Source organism: Schistocerca americana, chromosome 2, assembly GCF_021461395.2.
Source record: "Schistocerca americana isolate TAMUIC-IGC-003095 chromosome 2, iqSchAmer2.1, whole genome shotgun sequence".
Lineage (NCBI taxonomy): Eukaryota > Metazoa > Arthropoda > Insecta > Orthoptera > Acrididae > Schistocerca > Schistocerca americana.
Window position 1 is genome coordinate 443,136,718 of NC_060120.1, and position 16,824 is coordinate 443,153,541.

The 16,824-nt window shown below is 44.1% G+C and overlaps 1 protein-coding gene and 1 pseudogene across 1 annotated transcript in view; both read left to right on the forward strand.

Annotated features, from left to right (window-relative positions):
- Positions 1-16,824, forward strand: part of LOC124595986 (calpain-9-like) — a 1,013,088-nt gene that overhangs the window by 895,363 nt on the left and 100,901 nt on the right. Inside the window, exon 5 of the mRNA XM_047134930.1 lies at positions 15,227-15,367. Within this exon, the coding sequence (XP_046990886.1) occupies positions 15,227-15,367 (141 nt within the window). The remainder of the gene's footprint in view (positions 1-15,226; positions 15,368-16,824) is intronic.
- LOC124596911 lies at positions 433-549 on the forward strand (annotated as a pseudogene).

The window sequence follows — 16,824 nt, forward strand, 5'->3', positions numbered from 1 at the left end:
ACGGCTATTATCAGATATACATCCCTGGTAAACTAATAAGACATGGTACTGATCTCCTACGGTTCACAAAATGGGTCAAAAAGCTGTTGTTGATGGAACGAAATTACATACCAAATTTCAGGGAAAGAAAACCCCCCACGATTGACGATGTTTTCACTGAACCTCGAGACATAGTGCTGACGTATATTCGAAATGCTTTTCATAGTTTCCACAACGAAACTCTGTCTCGAAATATGAAAGAATACCCTAAGATATTCTGCTCATATGTAAAATACACCAGTGGCAAGACACAATCAATACCTTCCCCGCATTTAGTTTCCTTTCACAGCATGCTCATATAGTAGTTTCATATTTAGCAGTAATACACAACCTCTCGCTCGACGAAAGATCCGTGTTAGAAAACTGGATAAATGGAGAGGTTACACCAATACTGCCAACGGCCATGCCGCAGTGGATACACCGGTTCCCGTGAGATCACCGAAGTTAAGCACTGTCGGGCGTGGTCGGCACTTGGATGGGTGGCCATCAAGCCGCCATGCGCTGTTGTCATTTTTCGGGGTGCACTCAGCCTCGTGATGCTAAATGAAGAGCTACTCGACCGAGTAGTAACGGCTCCGGTCAAAGAAAACCATCGTAACGACCGGGAGAGCGGTGTGCTGACCACATGCCTCTCCTATCCGCATACTCAACTGAGGATGACACGGCGGTCGGATGGTCCCGATGGGCCACTTGTGGCCTGAAGACGGAGTGCTAGTCACACTAATACTCAACAAAGGAAACAGGAGTAATCTGTTTAATTGTAATCCCACATCACTGACGTCGGATTTTTAGCAGTTTTTTGGAATGCATACTGTGTTCTAGCATTATGAATTACCTCGAAGAAAACGACTTATTGACAAATAGCCAATAAGGATTCATAAAATATCGATCTTGTGAAACACAGCTGTTTCCTTATTCACTTGAAGTAAAGAGTGATGTCGACTGGGGACCTCTAATTCATTCCATATTTTTAGATTTCCAGAAGGCTTTCAGCACCGTTCCTCACAAGCGACTTCCAATGAAATTGAGTGCCTATGGAGTAGCGCATCAGTTGTGGGGCTGGATTTGTGATTTCCTGTCTAAAAGGTAACAGTTCGTAGTAACTAACGGACAGTCAGCGGCTACAACAGAAGTGATATCTGGCATTCCCGAAGGATGTGCTATAAGTATCTGCTGTTCCCGATCTACACTGAAGAGCCAGAGACACTGTTGCACTTGCCTAATATCGCGTAGGGCCCCCGCAAGTACGCAGAAGCGCCGCAACACGGTGTGGCAGGGACTCGACTAATGTCTTAAGTAGTGTTGGAGGGAACTGGCACCACGAATTCTTCAGGGCTGTCCATAAATCCGTCCAACACTCAGAGTGCACAGCCCTTTACCATTACAGAGCTTCCACCAGCTTGAACAGTCCCCTGCTGGGATGCAGGGTCCATGGATTCGTGAGGTTGTCTCCATACCCGTATACGTCCATCCGCTCGATACAATTTGAAAAGAGACTCGTTAGACCAGGCAACATGTTTCCAGCGATCAACAGTCCAATGTTGGCGTTGAAGGGCCCAGGCGAGGCGTAAAGCTTTGTGTCGTGCAGTTACCAAGGGTACACGAGTGGACCTTCGGCTCCTAAAGCCCATATCGATGATGTTTCGTTGAATGATTCGCCCCCTGACATTTGTTGATGGCCCAGCATTGAAATCTGAAGCAATTCACGGAAGAGTTGCGCTTCTGTCACGTTGAATGATTCTCTTCAGTCGCCGTTGGTCCCGTTCTTGCAGTATCTTTTTCCGGCCTCAGTGATGTCGGAGATTTGATGTTTTACCGGATCCCTGACATTCACGGTACACTGGTGAAATGGTCGTACGGGAAAATCCCCACTTAATCGCTACTTCGGAGATGGTGAGTTCCATCGCTCGTGTGCTGACTATAGCATCACGTTCAAACTCACTTAACTCTTGATAACCTGCCATTGTACCAGCAGTAACCACCGATCTAACAACTGCACCAGACACTTGTCTTATATAGGCGTTGGCGACCGCAGCGCCGTATTCTGCCTGTATAAATGTCTCTGTATTTGAATACGCATTCTATACCAGTTTCTTTGGCGCTTCAGTGTATATAGCTCTGCTACAACTTTACTCGCAACAAGCGAAACACACAGTATCCACGTACATCACTGAATGCCCTCGCAACATTATATCATTGTAGGACACGCAATTCAAGAGACATCACATCATAAACATTGAAATGCGTGAAAAACTTGCATTTGCTTAAAAATGCGCGTAAATTACCAGGACTAAATTCATCCAATGTTTCATAATGAGAGGACTTACCGAGATATAATTTCGAAATTTTCTAAACGTTTTTTTACTTACGTACATTGCGCTTATCGTCCGCAAGGGTACCCAACTTTATAGGAAAGACGTTCGGACTTTGCGCTACAGGATTTACGTAGATAGTAGTGTTAATGTCGTGATATGACATTAGGCGCCGGTAGTGGTACGGCGACGTAAACTTGAAACACAAGCATCAGCGTGCAATGTACGCTGAAGCGCCAAAGAAACTCGTACAGGTATGCGTATTCAAATACCGAGATATGTAAACAGGCAGAATACGGCGCTGCGGTCGGAAACGCCTATATAAGGCAAGTGTCTGGCGCAGTTGTTAGATCGGTGGTTGCTGCTGGTACAATGGCAGGTTATCAAGATTTAAGTGAACGTGGTGTTATAGTCGGCGCACGAGCGATGCAACACATCGCGGAGGTGATGATGAAGTGCGTATTTTCCCGTACGACCATTTCACGAGTGTACCGTGAATATCAGGAATCCGGTAAAACATCAAATCTCCGACATCGCTGCCAAAAACGCTGTCAGAAACGGGACCAACAACGACTGAAAGGAATCGTTCAACGTGACAGAAGTGGAACCCATAGGCAGTTTGATGCAGATTTCAACGCTGGGCCATCAACGAATGTCAGCGTGCGAACCATTCAACGAAACATCATCGATATGGACTTTCGAAGCCGAAGACCTACACGTGAAAGCTTGATGACTGCACGACACAAAGCTTTACGCCTCGCCTGGGCCCGTTAACACCGACTTTTGACTGTTGAGGACTGGAAACGTGTTGCCTGGTCGGACGAGTCTCGTTTCAGATTGTATCTAGCGGATGGACGTGTACGGGTATAGAGACAACTTCATGAAACCACGGACCCTGGATGCCAGCAGGGGACTGTTTAAGCTAGTAGAGGATCTGTAATGGTGTGGGCCATTTGCAGTTGGAGTGATGGGGGACCCCTGACAGGTCTAGATACGTTTCTGACAGTTGACAGGTACGCAAGCATCCTATCTGAACTCTGCACCCATTCACGTCCACCGTGCATTCCTACAGACTTGGGCAGTTCCAGAAGGACAATGCGACATCCCACTCGTCCAGAATTGTTACAGATTGACTCCAGGAATACTTTTCTGAGTTTAAACACTTCCGCTGGCCACCAAACTCCTCAGATATGAACATTTTCGATTGCGTGATGAGTCAAACAAGCCTGAAGGCTGTAAATTCAGCTAAATATTTAGGGATTACAATTACAAATATCCTAAATTGGAACGATCACATAGATAATATTGTGGGTAGACTAAACCAAAGACTGCGATTCATTGACAGAACATGTAGAAGGTGCAAGAGGTCTACTAAAGCGACTGCTTACACGACGCTTGTCCGCCCTATTCTGGAGTATTGCTGTGCGGTGTGGTGTGAGATACGCAGCAAGTGGGACTGACGGATGACATCGAAAAAGTACAAAGAAGGGCAGCTCGTTTTTTATTAACGCGGAATAGGAGAGATTGTGTCACAGACATGATACGTGAATTGGAGTGACTACCATTAAAACAAAGGCGTTTTTCGTTGCGACGGGATCTTCTCACGAAATTTCAATCACCAGTTTTGTCCTCGGTTTTTGAAAACATTCTGTCGCCACGCACCTACATAGGGAGAAATGATCATCACGATAAAATAAGAGAAATCAGGGCTTGCACAGAAAGATTTAAGTGCTCGTTTTTTCCGCGCGCTGTTCGAGAGTGGAACGGTAGAGAGACAGCTTGAAGATGGTTCACTGAACCCTCTGCCAGGCAGTTTATCGTGAAAATCAGAGTAGATTACTGAGCATATCTGGGATACTTTGAAATGTGCTGTTCAGAGGAGATCTACCCTCGTCTTACTCTTACGGATTTATGAACAGCCCTGTAGGAATCATGGAGTCAGTTCGCTCCAGCACTACTTCAGACATTAGTCGAGTCCATGCGACGTCGTGTTGCGGCACTTCTGCGTGCTCGCAGGGCTCCTACACGATATTAGGCAGGTGTACCAGTTTCTTTGGTTCTTCAGTTCCAGACAGCGTGAGACTGGACAAAGTGAGCAGGCCAGCAAGCATCATATGCTACACAAATGCTACTTGTTACAGTGGTATATCACATGCTGTATGCTGTCAATGTTTCGTTCTCACAGTGTATATACTGTAAAAGTGAGTGTACCAGCTAGCTGTTAGAATGGAAACAGACAGATGGATCTTAACGACGAAAGCCACCCATAGTGTCGCAAGCCAGCACCTACCATTGAGTTTGAAATAGCTGTGTAAACCGCAGAAGATGAGCCTGGAAAGGTTCGAAAACCGGTTCATGGAATGAATATACAGCTATTTAAAAAAGTTTCAGGTTGTAGTTTTAAGCCGGCCGCTGTGTCCGAGCGGTTCTAAGCGCTTCAGTCCGGAACCGCGCTGGTGCTACGTCGCAGGTTCGAATCCTGCCTCGGGCATGGATGTGTGTGGTGTCCTTAGGTTTGTCCCATCATGACAGATCCCATCCTGCAGCACTATAAGAAGTGGTTTCCGACTGCACCACCATTGGGCTCCCATCAGAAACTGTTCTGTTTAGGCCGCGCGGTGTAGAAGTGTGTAAGCCTAGGGACCGATGACCTCAGCAGTTTGATCCCATGGGAACTTATCACAAATTTCGAATTTTTGTTCTGCCTACGGACAAGAACGAATATCGTCCGTAGGATAGTGAACGAAATTAGCGCCGCCGCGTCTGAGACCGAAACGAACAGAGGTACCGGCGAACGGAACCCTATTTCGGCTGCTGCGGAATGCGCATGCGCCGTGCTTCCGCTCAGCAGAAAAAGCGCTGCGCGTAATCGCAGATAGCGCAGAGGCTCCGGGGCAGTGGGACGAGCCGGCGGGACGGCCCCGCCTAACAGTACGCCAGCGCGCGCTGCCGCCGCCCGTTACCTGACCGATCGCCCGCTGCCGCACACAGCCCTCACGCGCCACAAAACTCCGCTCCGGCCGCAGAGGCTGGCGCTGCCGCTCCAGGCCAACGCGTGTCCGCGGGCACCGCTTCAGCTGCAGGCTGCCCCAGCCGACTTAGGTCCCCATTGTACAGGACCTAAGACACTGAGGACGGTAAAACGTTGTATTGGATCTTACAGTCAAAAAGTAAGACGGCGCCTACTGCCAGACAGAAACATCACTTGATCATGCTCTGCTTGAAATCAAATCTAAAGCTACGGCTGTGGAAAAGATACTCTTGTTCGAACGAACTCCAGATTTTCCGGTGCGCCGCAGCTTTCCATACAGTATCGAGCTGGTTCGAACATTAACGTGACATTTTACTCGCGCGGCGCGAGTGCAAGGGATGAGCAAGAAACTACGAACTAACTTCAACAATATGCTATGAGTTTGCTTGAAATTTGACAGTTTCGTTAAACACTGGAGGAAATACCATTAATTCCTACCATGGCATATAATTGAACAGACAATGCTGGTGTGTATGGATATACAGGATGTTCAAAAAAAGTGTAGACTACTTTGAGAAGTGGAAGTACTCATCGAAACAAGAAAAATAAGCCCAGTGAATATGGATCCGGAAACGCATACTTTCTGAAAAAACCCCAATAAAGATGGGTACGGAAATACATACCTTCTGCTATAAATACGCGATTACGGAGATGTTTAAGGTGGCGTCCATTCATGACAATGCACCCCTCTACTCTCCGGCGTAAGGAATGAAGTATACCCGATTGTTGTTGTACCTGGTGGCAAGCACTGAAGATGCGACCCTGCAGTGTGTGCACATCGCTGATTGGCGTGGCGTAGACCAATTCCTTCAAGTGTCCCAATAACCTAATGTCTAGGGGACTGAGGTCTGGGTAACTAGCAGACCAAGGTGTGGGGCCACCCCGACCACCGCAGCGGTCCTCAAATGTCCTCGTCAGATGTTCGCGCACGCTGTGACGGCAGCGTTCTGCTGCACCATCATGCATGATGACGTTTGGTTTGTGGGGCGCCCAACTGGGCGGTCATCAACGCCCATACAAAGTCCCAATTGTTACACAGTCAAATTTTTTCACAGTCCAATGTAGCCTCTGTCACAAATGATGATGATGATGAAATGATGAGGAATATACAGACACCCAGTCCCAGGGCAGAGAAAATCCCCAACCTGGCTGGGAATCGAACCCAGGACCCCGTGATTCAGAGGCAGCAACGCTAGCCACTAGACCACGAGCTGCGAATACCATCATCCATGAACCACATTTGTATTTGTAGCTGGAATGGCACAGCCTCCAGCAAGAAATGCCATACATTAATGAGAAAGTCCAGATACAGTGTCCTAGTTCACCTTTGTGGTAGCACACATGACGCTCTATAAATCTATCGCCAAATACGCCTGTCCATACGTTGATTGAGAATCAGTGTTGATACCATCTTTCCTGAACTGCATGGCGATTTACATTTGCCCACACATGCTGATTATGTAAATTTACTTTATCTCATCGGTAAGTAAAATCTTTGTTGACAACAGTGGGTCTATGGCACACTTCTGCAACAGCTGTTGACAGTCGCCGTCTGCCACGATGGTCCTGTGGCCTTGGGGCTTGAACACGCTGTCGATGACGTGGGAACAGCAACTGTTCATGAAGTAGCCCCAAGATAAGAGAGTGAAACACGTCTTCTGCTGCTGCTAATGGTCGCACACTGGTCTCACGGGTTTCTTCCATTGAACGTACCACACGCTCCTCCATGTCAAGCGTGCGGACTGTGTGGGGACTTCCATTGTCAGTCTTCCGAAATGCAAGGGTACCTCCGTCCTTCAGACACTGGAAAAGTCTGACGAACAGCTTATTATTAGAGGGCACTCTGCGCTGTGGATAGTTTTCAGCATATAGTACACAGGCTCGCAGGCTACGTCCATTTGTTAAACCATAGCAGAATACCATAACCCCAATTCCCTTGTGGAGTAGCAGGTTTCCATTGCTAACAAGTGGTGGAAGAGAGAAATCTAAATGTACTGTACTATTTGTACGTACAAACGGCGAATTGACAGTAAACACATAAGTGAATCCGCTTTTGGAAGAGGGTGAAACACCATGATACGTATCCAGGGTTGACAGTAATGTATAATAAGGCACAAAAACACGGCGAAAACTAACGTAGCCTACAACACGACATGAACCATACAACTGACTGCAGAACACCTAATGGTAGGTAGGGTACTCTACTTGCCGACACGTTTAACGGAGCGCCAATGCAACGACAGTAGAGTGTTCGAAGATTCTGTTCCACTGCATCGTACAGATATTATTTTTGTTTGGTTCAGTGCTTTAGTCGAGAGTTAACGTCAATTTTTTTTGATTGTGTGAAAGACATGCAGTGACACTCTAATTTCTTATCAGAAGTACAAATCTTGTTAAAAGTGTGTTTGACAGGATTGAAGGAACCGCAAGCTATTTCAACCTTACAATAAAGAAGAGTCGGGAAAACATAGCTACAAGAATTTCCGAATCATCACTGCTTCGGTAAGATGCAGAAAAAAGGATAATATATTTTTAGGAATATTACAGAACAGATGATCAGGGGACTGACACATAATCTCAAGGTGACGCACATTCTTTATTTTTACATTGTCACTATTGTACGAAGACACGCTGTCCGCTACGCTACATTTTTTACCCCTTTTTTGTTTTACGACTTTTTATTCTGGCAGTATATGGTCAATCTTGTTTCGCTTTGCTTGGTGCTTCGTTTATGCAACTGTATCACTTCCGGTACTGTTTACTTTGAATGTCTGTATTTCTCGAATTATTAGTCGTCATGACATACTCTGTTAATACAATCGTTTGCAGACATGTTAGCTGAAGCTCATAAATTATGCTAGACGTACGTTTATGGTCGTCAGCGGGGCCCCCAACACTTCCATTTTCCCCTCCCCTCCCCGACTGCGCAGCTATGGGCTAGTATATTTTGAGCCCGCTCTACTTCATGGTTCACGTTGAAATACGTAGTTGGATGAATATAGAAATAAGCGTGCCATATTCACTCCACGACTTTCACAAAGTAGTTCTAGCAACGGAGGAAGTAAAATGTTTGCTAATGACCTCTTTCGGCTGGTTCTCAGCTGAAACATTTCGTGTTTTTGTGACCAACGTTCTTTGTTTAGGCGAAGTAACCTTCCATCTAATGTCGTTATTTTAAGTGTGAATTACTTAGTACTATGTACTTCCGACTTGATTTAGGTGATAAGCAGAAACCTGGCAATAGTTCTATAAATCTGATCACTTTGAAAAACGGAACAAGAGAATCAACAACTAGCTTAGAAGTACTTTGTGAAAAAAAGGCTGAGAATTAATAAACCACTGTTTGCAAGCTTTTTTAATTTAGAAAACAATATTACAATGTAGACTAAAATGATGCAACAGGGGATCCAGAACAGAGAATAATACAAGATTTCGAGGCATGATATTGGAGAAGAGACCTAAGGATTTCGTGGACAAATGACCAATGAATGTATCTTCAAGAACATGAGAGAGAAAAGTTCGTTGTGAAGGAGTATCAAGGGACATCGCCACTTTATTGTGATATTACTAGAAAGCAGAATGAACGAGGAAGACAAAACTTGAGTATGTCACACAGATAAACAGGGGCTGGGCCAGTAATACCCACCTGCGCGATGGAACACCGTACAAGTTGCAGCCGTAGGAAAGGAGACTCTACAGACCACCTACTTGAAGGACGTCACAGTTACAAGGTGCAATATGAGATTTTACGTAACACCCGCAAAGGGAGGAAGATGAACTATCTTGAAATAATGGAAATTAATAAACATGCGTCCACTTGCACGCATTGAGTACTGAACGGTGACACGCAGTTCCTTCATTCGCCACTTCTAACTGCACGTGCTATTAATAATTCCATCCTGACCAATTTTTAGATTTCCCCTCCTACTCATATACCCCATTTTCCCTTTGATTCAGTTACTGTTGTTTCGCTTGCCCTACTAAAATTCTACTATGTATAATTACAGTTGTCTTACATACCTGCTTAGTCCCACTTGTAACATTCTATTTGTTTGTAATAATGGACCCGTTAAAGATAAAACTCTTATTCAGTCACCCTCTTGGAACTTGTCATCAAAGTTTACTATATATTGTTCAACTTGCGTATTTCCTCAGAATAGGTGTTGTAATTTGTCATGTAATTCATTATTTAATGTGCCGCATATTTTACCTAATCTAAATAGTTTCACTGAAGTAATTTCTGTCCTTTTAGTCCTAAATCGAACAACAACAGTCGTCGACTTTGAGAACCAATTGTGACACTCATCGCTCCCTATGCACCTAATTTAAAATCTTTGATTCAGCAAAAAATTCATAGCCACACATATTTATCTTTGAACCTGACGATGGTGTAACAGCTGGAAACAGGTTTGTAAAATAATAATGTAGAATATTACACTAATGTCGCGTGATTTTTCATTCATAATGTATGAAATCTTTTAGGTAGAACCTGCGGAACGATCAGTTAACATAAAGCAAAATAAAAGAAGGTCTGAAATTGACAACATATTCATAACTTGCAAAAGTTGGGAAAAATAGTGAACGAGGGACACTACTGACTATTCGACGGGTAGAGAACGAAGGAAGAAGCTAGAAAAGTCATATAATTTCTCTATTCCTTTCGGCGTTATTTGTACATGTGATCTTCTGCACCCAGCAGAAAGTCACCGAGTATGGAAATTATTATAAACCACATGTGCTGTTTAAGACTTTCCCGACGTAGTAAGTGCTTCAATGGTTCACGGGCGTCACGTCGGATAATGTCGTGGAAGCTGCACAGTATTTCGACGACACAGCTGTTCGTCATCTTCAGGTGCTTAATGACGCTCTTCTAGTGAGTCAGCGTATTTATTGGCGACCCATTGCAGCAACACCTCAGTAAGCACCTGAAGATAACGAGCAGCTGTCTCGTCGAAATATTGTGCAGCTTCCACAACATTATCCGACGCGACGGCCGTGAACCATTGAATCAGCTATATTAAACCAGTTCGTGGATGAGCAGTTAATCTTTATGAGCTGAGCCCACTACAACGGGAAACTCGCTGAAATAAAAAAAAATAAAAAAAAAACACGAGGCTTCAGAGTGCACGTGAACGAAGAGGACTTACTCGCTGTCCAAGTGATACGCGCACGGTGGGCCGAGACCGCAGCAGTCCATCATTGCATAAGCGTCTGGCCTGGTGCGAGGTGGCCCGTTTCGGTGTTATGCAGCGTTTGCCGTGAACAATGTAATCTCTGGAGGAAGTGGTGCCGGCCCCACAATGGGCAGTAAGTAAGGCGTGCTGCGCCGTGCGATCCTATCGATAGCTCGCGAGCTGACGCGGCGCCGGCCGCTGTTTCCCTCGATAGCGCAGCCAACCGGAATGCGCAGCGGAGCCATCTTAATGGCCACCCGGATACCATCGGCGAAAGTTATTTTTCGGAGAAACTCCGACATGCTCGTACGCGTTCAGAAGAGCAGTGGTGGCTCTTTTTTATGTTTGGCTCTCGATGGTGTATTCCTCTATGAAATGTCTGACAAAATGCAACAGTCCGAGCAAAAATGGTCAAACTGAAGTGGCAATAAGTATGTTCTGGGCAAAAAGTGAAGTATAATATCTGCCGGATCCGGCCCGCGCTTGGCTTCAATTCGTCCGGCGGAAGAATTTCGTGGGAAAGAGAGCGAGAGAGGGCGAGGCGATCGCATTTTCCTCCGACTGTGAGGCATTTTTGGATATTCGCGTCTGTTGCTCGCATTTCTCCACTTTTGCTTCCGTGTAATACAGCTAATAATATTAATTTCAAGCTGTGTAGACTTTTAAATTTTTTTAAAATGAACAATGATATCATGGCCCAGAATGAGATTTTCTCTCTGCAGCGGAGAGTGCGCTGATAAAAACTTCCAGGCAGATTAAAAATGTGCGCCATTGTAGGAAGTTTCATATGACAACTTAATTTATTTAGTGTTACGGAAAAAACCCATGCCTATACGATCAGTCATCAAAAGTCTTTTTTGACAAATATTTTAAAAAATGTTTGCTAACAGTTTTTTTGTACACTAAAACACAAAATTTTAAACATTCTGATGAGGTGTCTGTGGCCAACAATCGCAAAGTTACCTCTAACTGCGTGTCGACTCTGACTGCTTGTCTCAATGCCGTCTTTTGTTGTTCAGGTCCTTCTCTTATTAACATTAGTAAATAATTCTTATCCATTGTTGACGTGTTAAAACGTCACAACAGTCGAAATTCAAGGTAATTTATAATGAATTACTGCAACCATTCCTTCTGTAGGGGTTTATTTTTACACGATGACATTTCAGGACAATTGGCAACCCATCTTCAGATGTTTACATTTATTTAAGTGCCGTGAACATTGTTGCACAATTCTACAATGGTACTTTTTAAGACAGCAATCGTAAAACTGCAGGGAAAGAAACGATGTTCACGATATGTGAATAAATGTACTCGTAAACGTCTGAAGAAGGGTTGAATATAAAATGAAAGTACGTAAAGAACAACATGTTTAATGGCATAATTTGCTATCGTGGCATGTCGGGAAAGGGGTGCCATTCACACCATTCATATCGATGTGTTTGCCCATAAACATGAATCACGGGCACTCTAGTTTTGACTTTGTGGGCTAGGAGCGCTGCTGTCGCATCACGCGATGAGCCGGCCCGCGAGCCTAGACTCTTTTCAGTTTGTGTGTTTGTAGCCCATTGACAACGTGCACCCGCATAAGCCGCTGTGATCAATGACGTTTAGCAAGGTACTCGGCTTCAAAGATCCCCTGCTCTTCACAATGTTTGCTCGCAAAGTGGTTGAGTTGGACCTGCATTCGCTGACAGTTCCTGCCGCGTTCAGAACCGACTGTCATTGAATCCTTCCTGCCGGCTGCATCTTTTTACGACCTCTGTTTTCATGCCGTGTTACACGGCTGCGAGCGGCACATTGTCTATTGTAGACATTTGGCAGTTCGCGTTTGTAGCAGTTCCTGGTAGGAGAAAGTGCTCAAAGATCGTCCACCGCGAGGTATATAAGAGCAATAGCAAACATTTTGAGTCTCTTAAATGTGTAAGCACATTCCATCCTCAATAATGTTGTAAGCTTTCTATGTAATTTATCTAGATATGTGAATTACTGAATATTCTTTTTTCAGGAACTTTCTCCTCGAGTAACGTGATCTTTAAATATTGTATTCAAATACTCAGCAAAAATTACTCTTGGTTGGCCCTGTATTGCGTATGTGAACAGTGTCACCAAATAAAATTTTACTCTTCGTTAAATGCTGAATTTGAAATAATGAAAATGGAGCTAACTAAATACCAAAAGAAATAAATTATGCGCTCAGTGAAAACTAACTAACTGAAACTCAATACTGAAGTATGTTACGAAAGTTACGTAACATGAAGGCAATGACTTTAAGTATCCACAAAATAAAACACTGCTCATCACAGTAGAAAATAATTATTTAAGATAACCAACACTGTTCACTGTAAATTAATCTGTTTGCTTAGCGCAACATCTGGAAATTCTGACTACGTACCGTTTGAAGGCAAAGTGAGATCTGCCCTGAAAGAGAAGTAACTTACCCCATGCTCAGCGTACTATTTTGTGTCTGGTGTACTGACGTTCTCGACAGTAAACTGAAATTAGCAGTTGCAGCAACTAATGAAAAATAATCTACTTTGAATTTTTCTGTGCTTGTCAGAAACGATCTGTGGCTGCGTGTGGCGTACAGTACATTGCGAGGTTTATTAAGAATGATGGAGGAGGGTTTTACTTCAAAGAAAATCGTTCTTGAAATACCTGTATTAAACTCTGCTTTTTATCAAAAAGACTGTACAACATAAGAAGACTAACAACTACTATTGATGGAGAAGATGGAGAATATTCGCGCAGAAATGGAACATTAACCACAGTCACACATAATGAAATAGATCTTTGGAATCAGCAATTAAATATTTCGTTAACCTACTAGATATTTCATCTTTGATACATTGGCAATGATGATTCGGTCATCGACTCGCCTTGAAAACGATTGCATGGTTATCAGCGGAAATATCGGAAGATGAAATATTGCTGTCCCGATGTAAGTCTGAATATGATGAAATATTCTACACGCCGGTAAAACTTTAAGTATGACAATTAAATTCTGTTTTCACAAACTACTAGATTCTGCAAGAAGTGAAATTATCCTTTCGGTTCGCAAGTATTAAAATAGCGAAAAACATATTCTGTAGGTCCATTTTCTTTAAACTAGCTTATGAAACTTCTCTCATATAATGAACAAAAAACCTACTTTAGACCTTTTACGATCGTTCTTAAGTTCTTTCTTTTGTTATTTTCCCCACTCAGTGATACGGAGGCTAAAATTGTTAGGGTTTGGGAAAGAAACCTGTTCACGCAGTATGAATTGGATTAATCATAGCCTATACACACATTCGATACAGCGGAATAATGTTTATATACTCGGCATGCATTTACAGCACTAATTGCTGTTTTCTGCCTGAAGGCGGTGACATCGTGCGCTGAGTTGGGTGACGTCGTTTACCTGGTTCATTCAGCCCCTTGGTGCATATGTGTGACACATAGTGGTTTTTGGGACCTGATCTCTACAACCTAATACATAGTGCTATAGAGCGCATTATGTCTTCTTCTTATGCAGTATACACAGTAATGTCGTTCAGCCTAGGTTTGTCCATCCGGCGGCACTCCTCCTGGTCGGAACCTCTGGTACGACTGTGTCCGCGCTGGTCTGGCTTGATCTCAAACCAAGCTCTCCATCCTTTCGTCTGGTCCCTTTGTCTCCAACGTTTCATTACCCAACATTAGACCATCGCCACTACAAATCGATAGTATGCGCGGATCAGTCATTTTATACATGTAATCCAAGTCAGGTAAGTTCCAGTATTCGTTAAAAAGTCTCGTTTACGCAGTTGATTATACATCACAATTCATATAAAGCAAATACATCGAAAAATATACAGGATTGTCAGTCTGAAAAGCTTTAAAGGGTGTTGCAGGGTAGGTTGTGATGATATATAATTGTTGAGGAAGAAGTACGATAGGTTGGGCCGTTTCCGAGTTCATTAACATCGAAGTTAGCCAGTCAGACCGATGCGAGCGTAAATCCAAGCGACCCGCTAGAGACGGTGTCACCAACGTGTCCTTCCTTTGGTTTCCTAAAACCGTAGAAGAGAGCGGAACAAAAATTGGACATGGGACGGTAATAAAGATGGAACCCGAGGTAAAGGCTGAGAGGTTTCATGCGCTATCATCTAGGCAGTGGAACAACTGACGCTTACTGTAGCTGGCAGGACGCTTGAAATTGCGCGTACAACAGCCTGATTGGCCAACTTCAATGCTAATTTACCCGGAAACGGCAAAACGTTTTGAATTTTTTTCTTAAGAATTATTTCTCGGGAGAACCTATCCTGGAACACTCTTACAAGCTTATCAGACTGTTTCTGACAACCCTGTATGAGAGTATAGCTTGTGAAACAATATTGCACTCTGATTCACCAACTTCTGGGAAACTTCATTCACATTGTGGTTATGGGTACGTCCAGACGTAATAGCTCCTTTCTGCTGTTACGCCACGTCCCCAGGTCAACTCATCTTACTGTGATGGTGTCATACAAACGACAGAAACATGCACAACATTTCATTGCCATCACCGTCATGAGCGGTGGAGAGTCACATGAGGGCCTGGTAATAAATAAACCAGCTGCCGCGGTGCAAACCAGCGTGTTCCTTAAAGTGGATGGCTAACATTTTTCCTGGCGTGATCCTCGAGTTTGTTGGTGGTGCTCTGCCCGCAGGTTCCGGCTGTGGCACTTCGGCGAGTGGCGGGAGGTGCTGGTGGACGACCGGCTGCCCACGTTCCGCGGCCGGCTGGTCTTCATGCACTCCTCCAACCCCACCGAGTTCTGGGCCGCGCTGCTCGAGAAGGCCTACGCCAAGTGAGTCTTCCGGAGGGCGCCTCTGCCTTACCGTATTCATACTGTACAAAGTCACACAAATAACTTTTACAACTGATCTCGATGTTACTTTAACCGTGCTGGATCTTGTTGAACTCCAACATCCAACCATCTACGAATGGTTTCAAGAAGTTACGACGTGTTTCGGCCCATAACGCCCATCTTCAGAAGGGTACACCTGTTTTACTACAGTGTCAGAATCGTTATCTGCTTCACTACTGTTGGAGAATATTTAAGTAGTTAACACCAATCTATCTGTTTTCAGTCGCGCCCACATTAGCAAGTTTTCTATATTGTGCAAGTCATCCTTACTGCATATGAAGTGGCGCTACCTACTTAAATATTCTTGCGCCGTACAGCAGCAGAGGGAATACTACTGAAGGTTCTGGTACTGTTATAAAACAAATAATATGTGAAACTGTGAGTGTTGTGACTGACAGTTTTCTATTTTTCACAAACACAACTTTTATTGAAGTAAATTCACGAGGTTGATGAATAGACATGCAAACGAAAGGTAACAATAACGAAAAAAAGTCTCCTAATTCAGGCAAACAAAAGTTCACTTCTAATTTTCCACAAACGTTCGTGTTAACAAACTCACACATTAGTAACAGTCCAATTCCGGACGAAGACGTAATCTTCTACAGTCCCAGTACACGAGGTCGGCATCTGGAGTGAACTGATCTTTGGGCCTGGTTCTAGCTCCTAAATAGCTGTCTCCAGCCAATAAGGTTTTGGCGTAGTGATACTTCCTGCAGGTCGTGGCTCGAGCTCCCCCTGCAGAAAGTAGTGCTCGCAATGTCTGTTTCCCTTATCTTGTATGTAAATAGCCGATGTTTACCATGGCGCATTTGGGTACGCCTTGGGCATAGACAATCTTGTTTTCTGTGGTGTTATCTGGGTTGCCGGCCGTCAGGGGCTACCTTGACTCGAGTATAAAAGTGAGCTTTACAGTTACAGTTCCGGGGACGCACTGCCGAAATCGAAGATACATCAGCCACATTATTCCCAGAGAATGTTTGTCCCTGCAGACTAGACATAAAAAAAGATAAATGTAATATTGATAAACAGATGGACAGTCCATGGTAGGTCCCAGAATTAGCATCGCTTATTGAAGGCTGTAATCCCTACATAGTATTTGGTACAGAAAGTTGGTTGAAACCGGAAGAGAATAGTAACGAAATCTCAAATTCGGTAGTTATCTTAAAGACAGGTTAGACGCCAATGGTGGCGGCGTATTTACTGCCGTATAGAACGCGATACCATCTAGCGAGGTTGTCACGATTCCAAACTCGATTTAATTTGAGTCAAGTTAATAATCAAATAAGTCATAAATCGTAATCGGGTGCTTTTATAGACCACTGCGTCAGCATCTGTAGTGGCATAGCGCTTCAGAGAGAACGTACACATTATCGTGAATAAGTTTCCTGATCATGCTA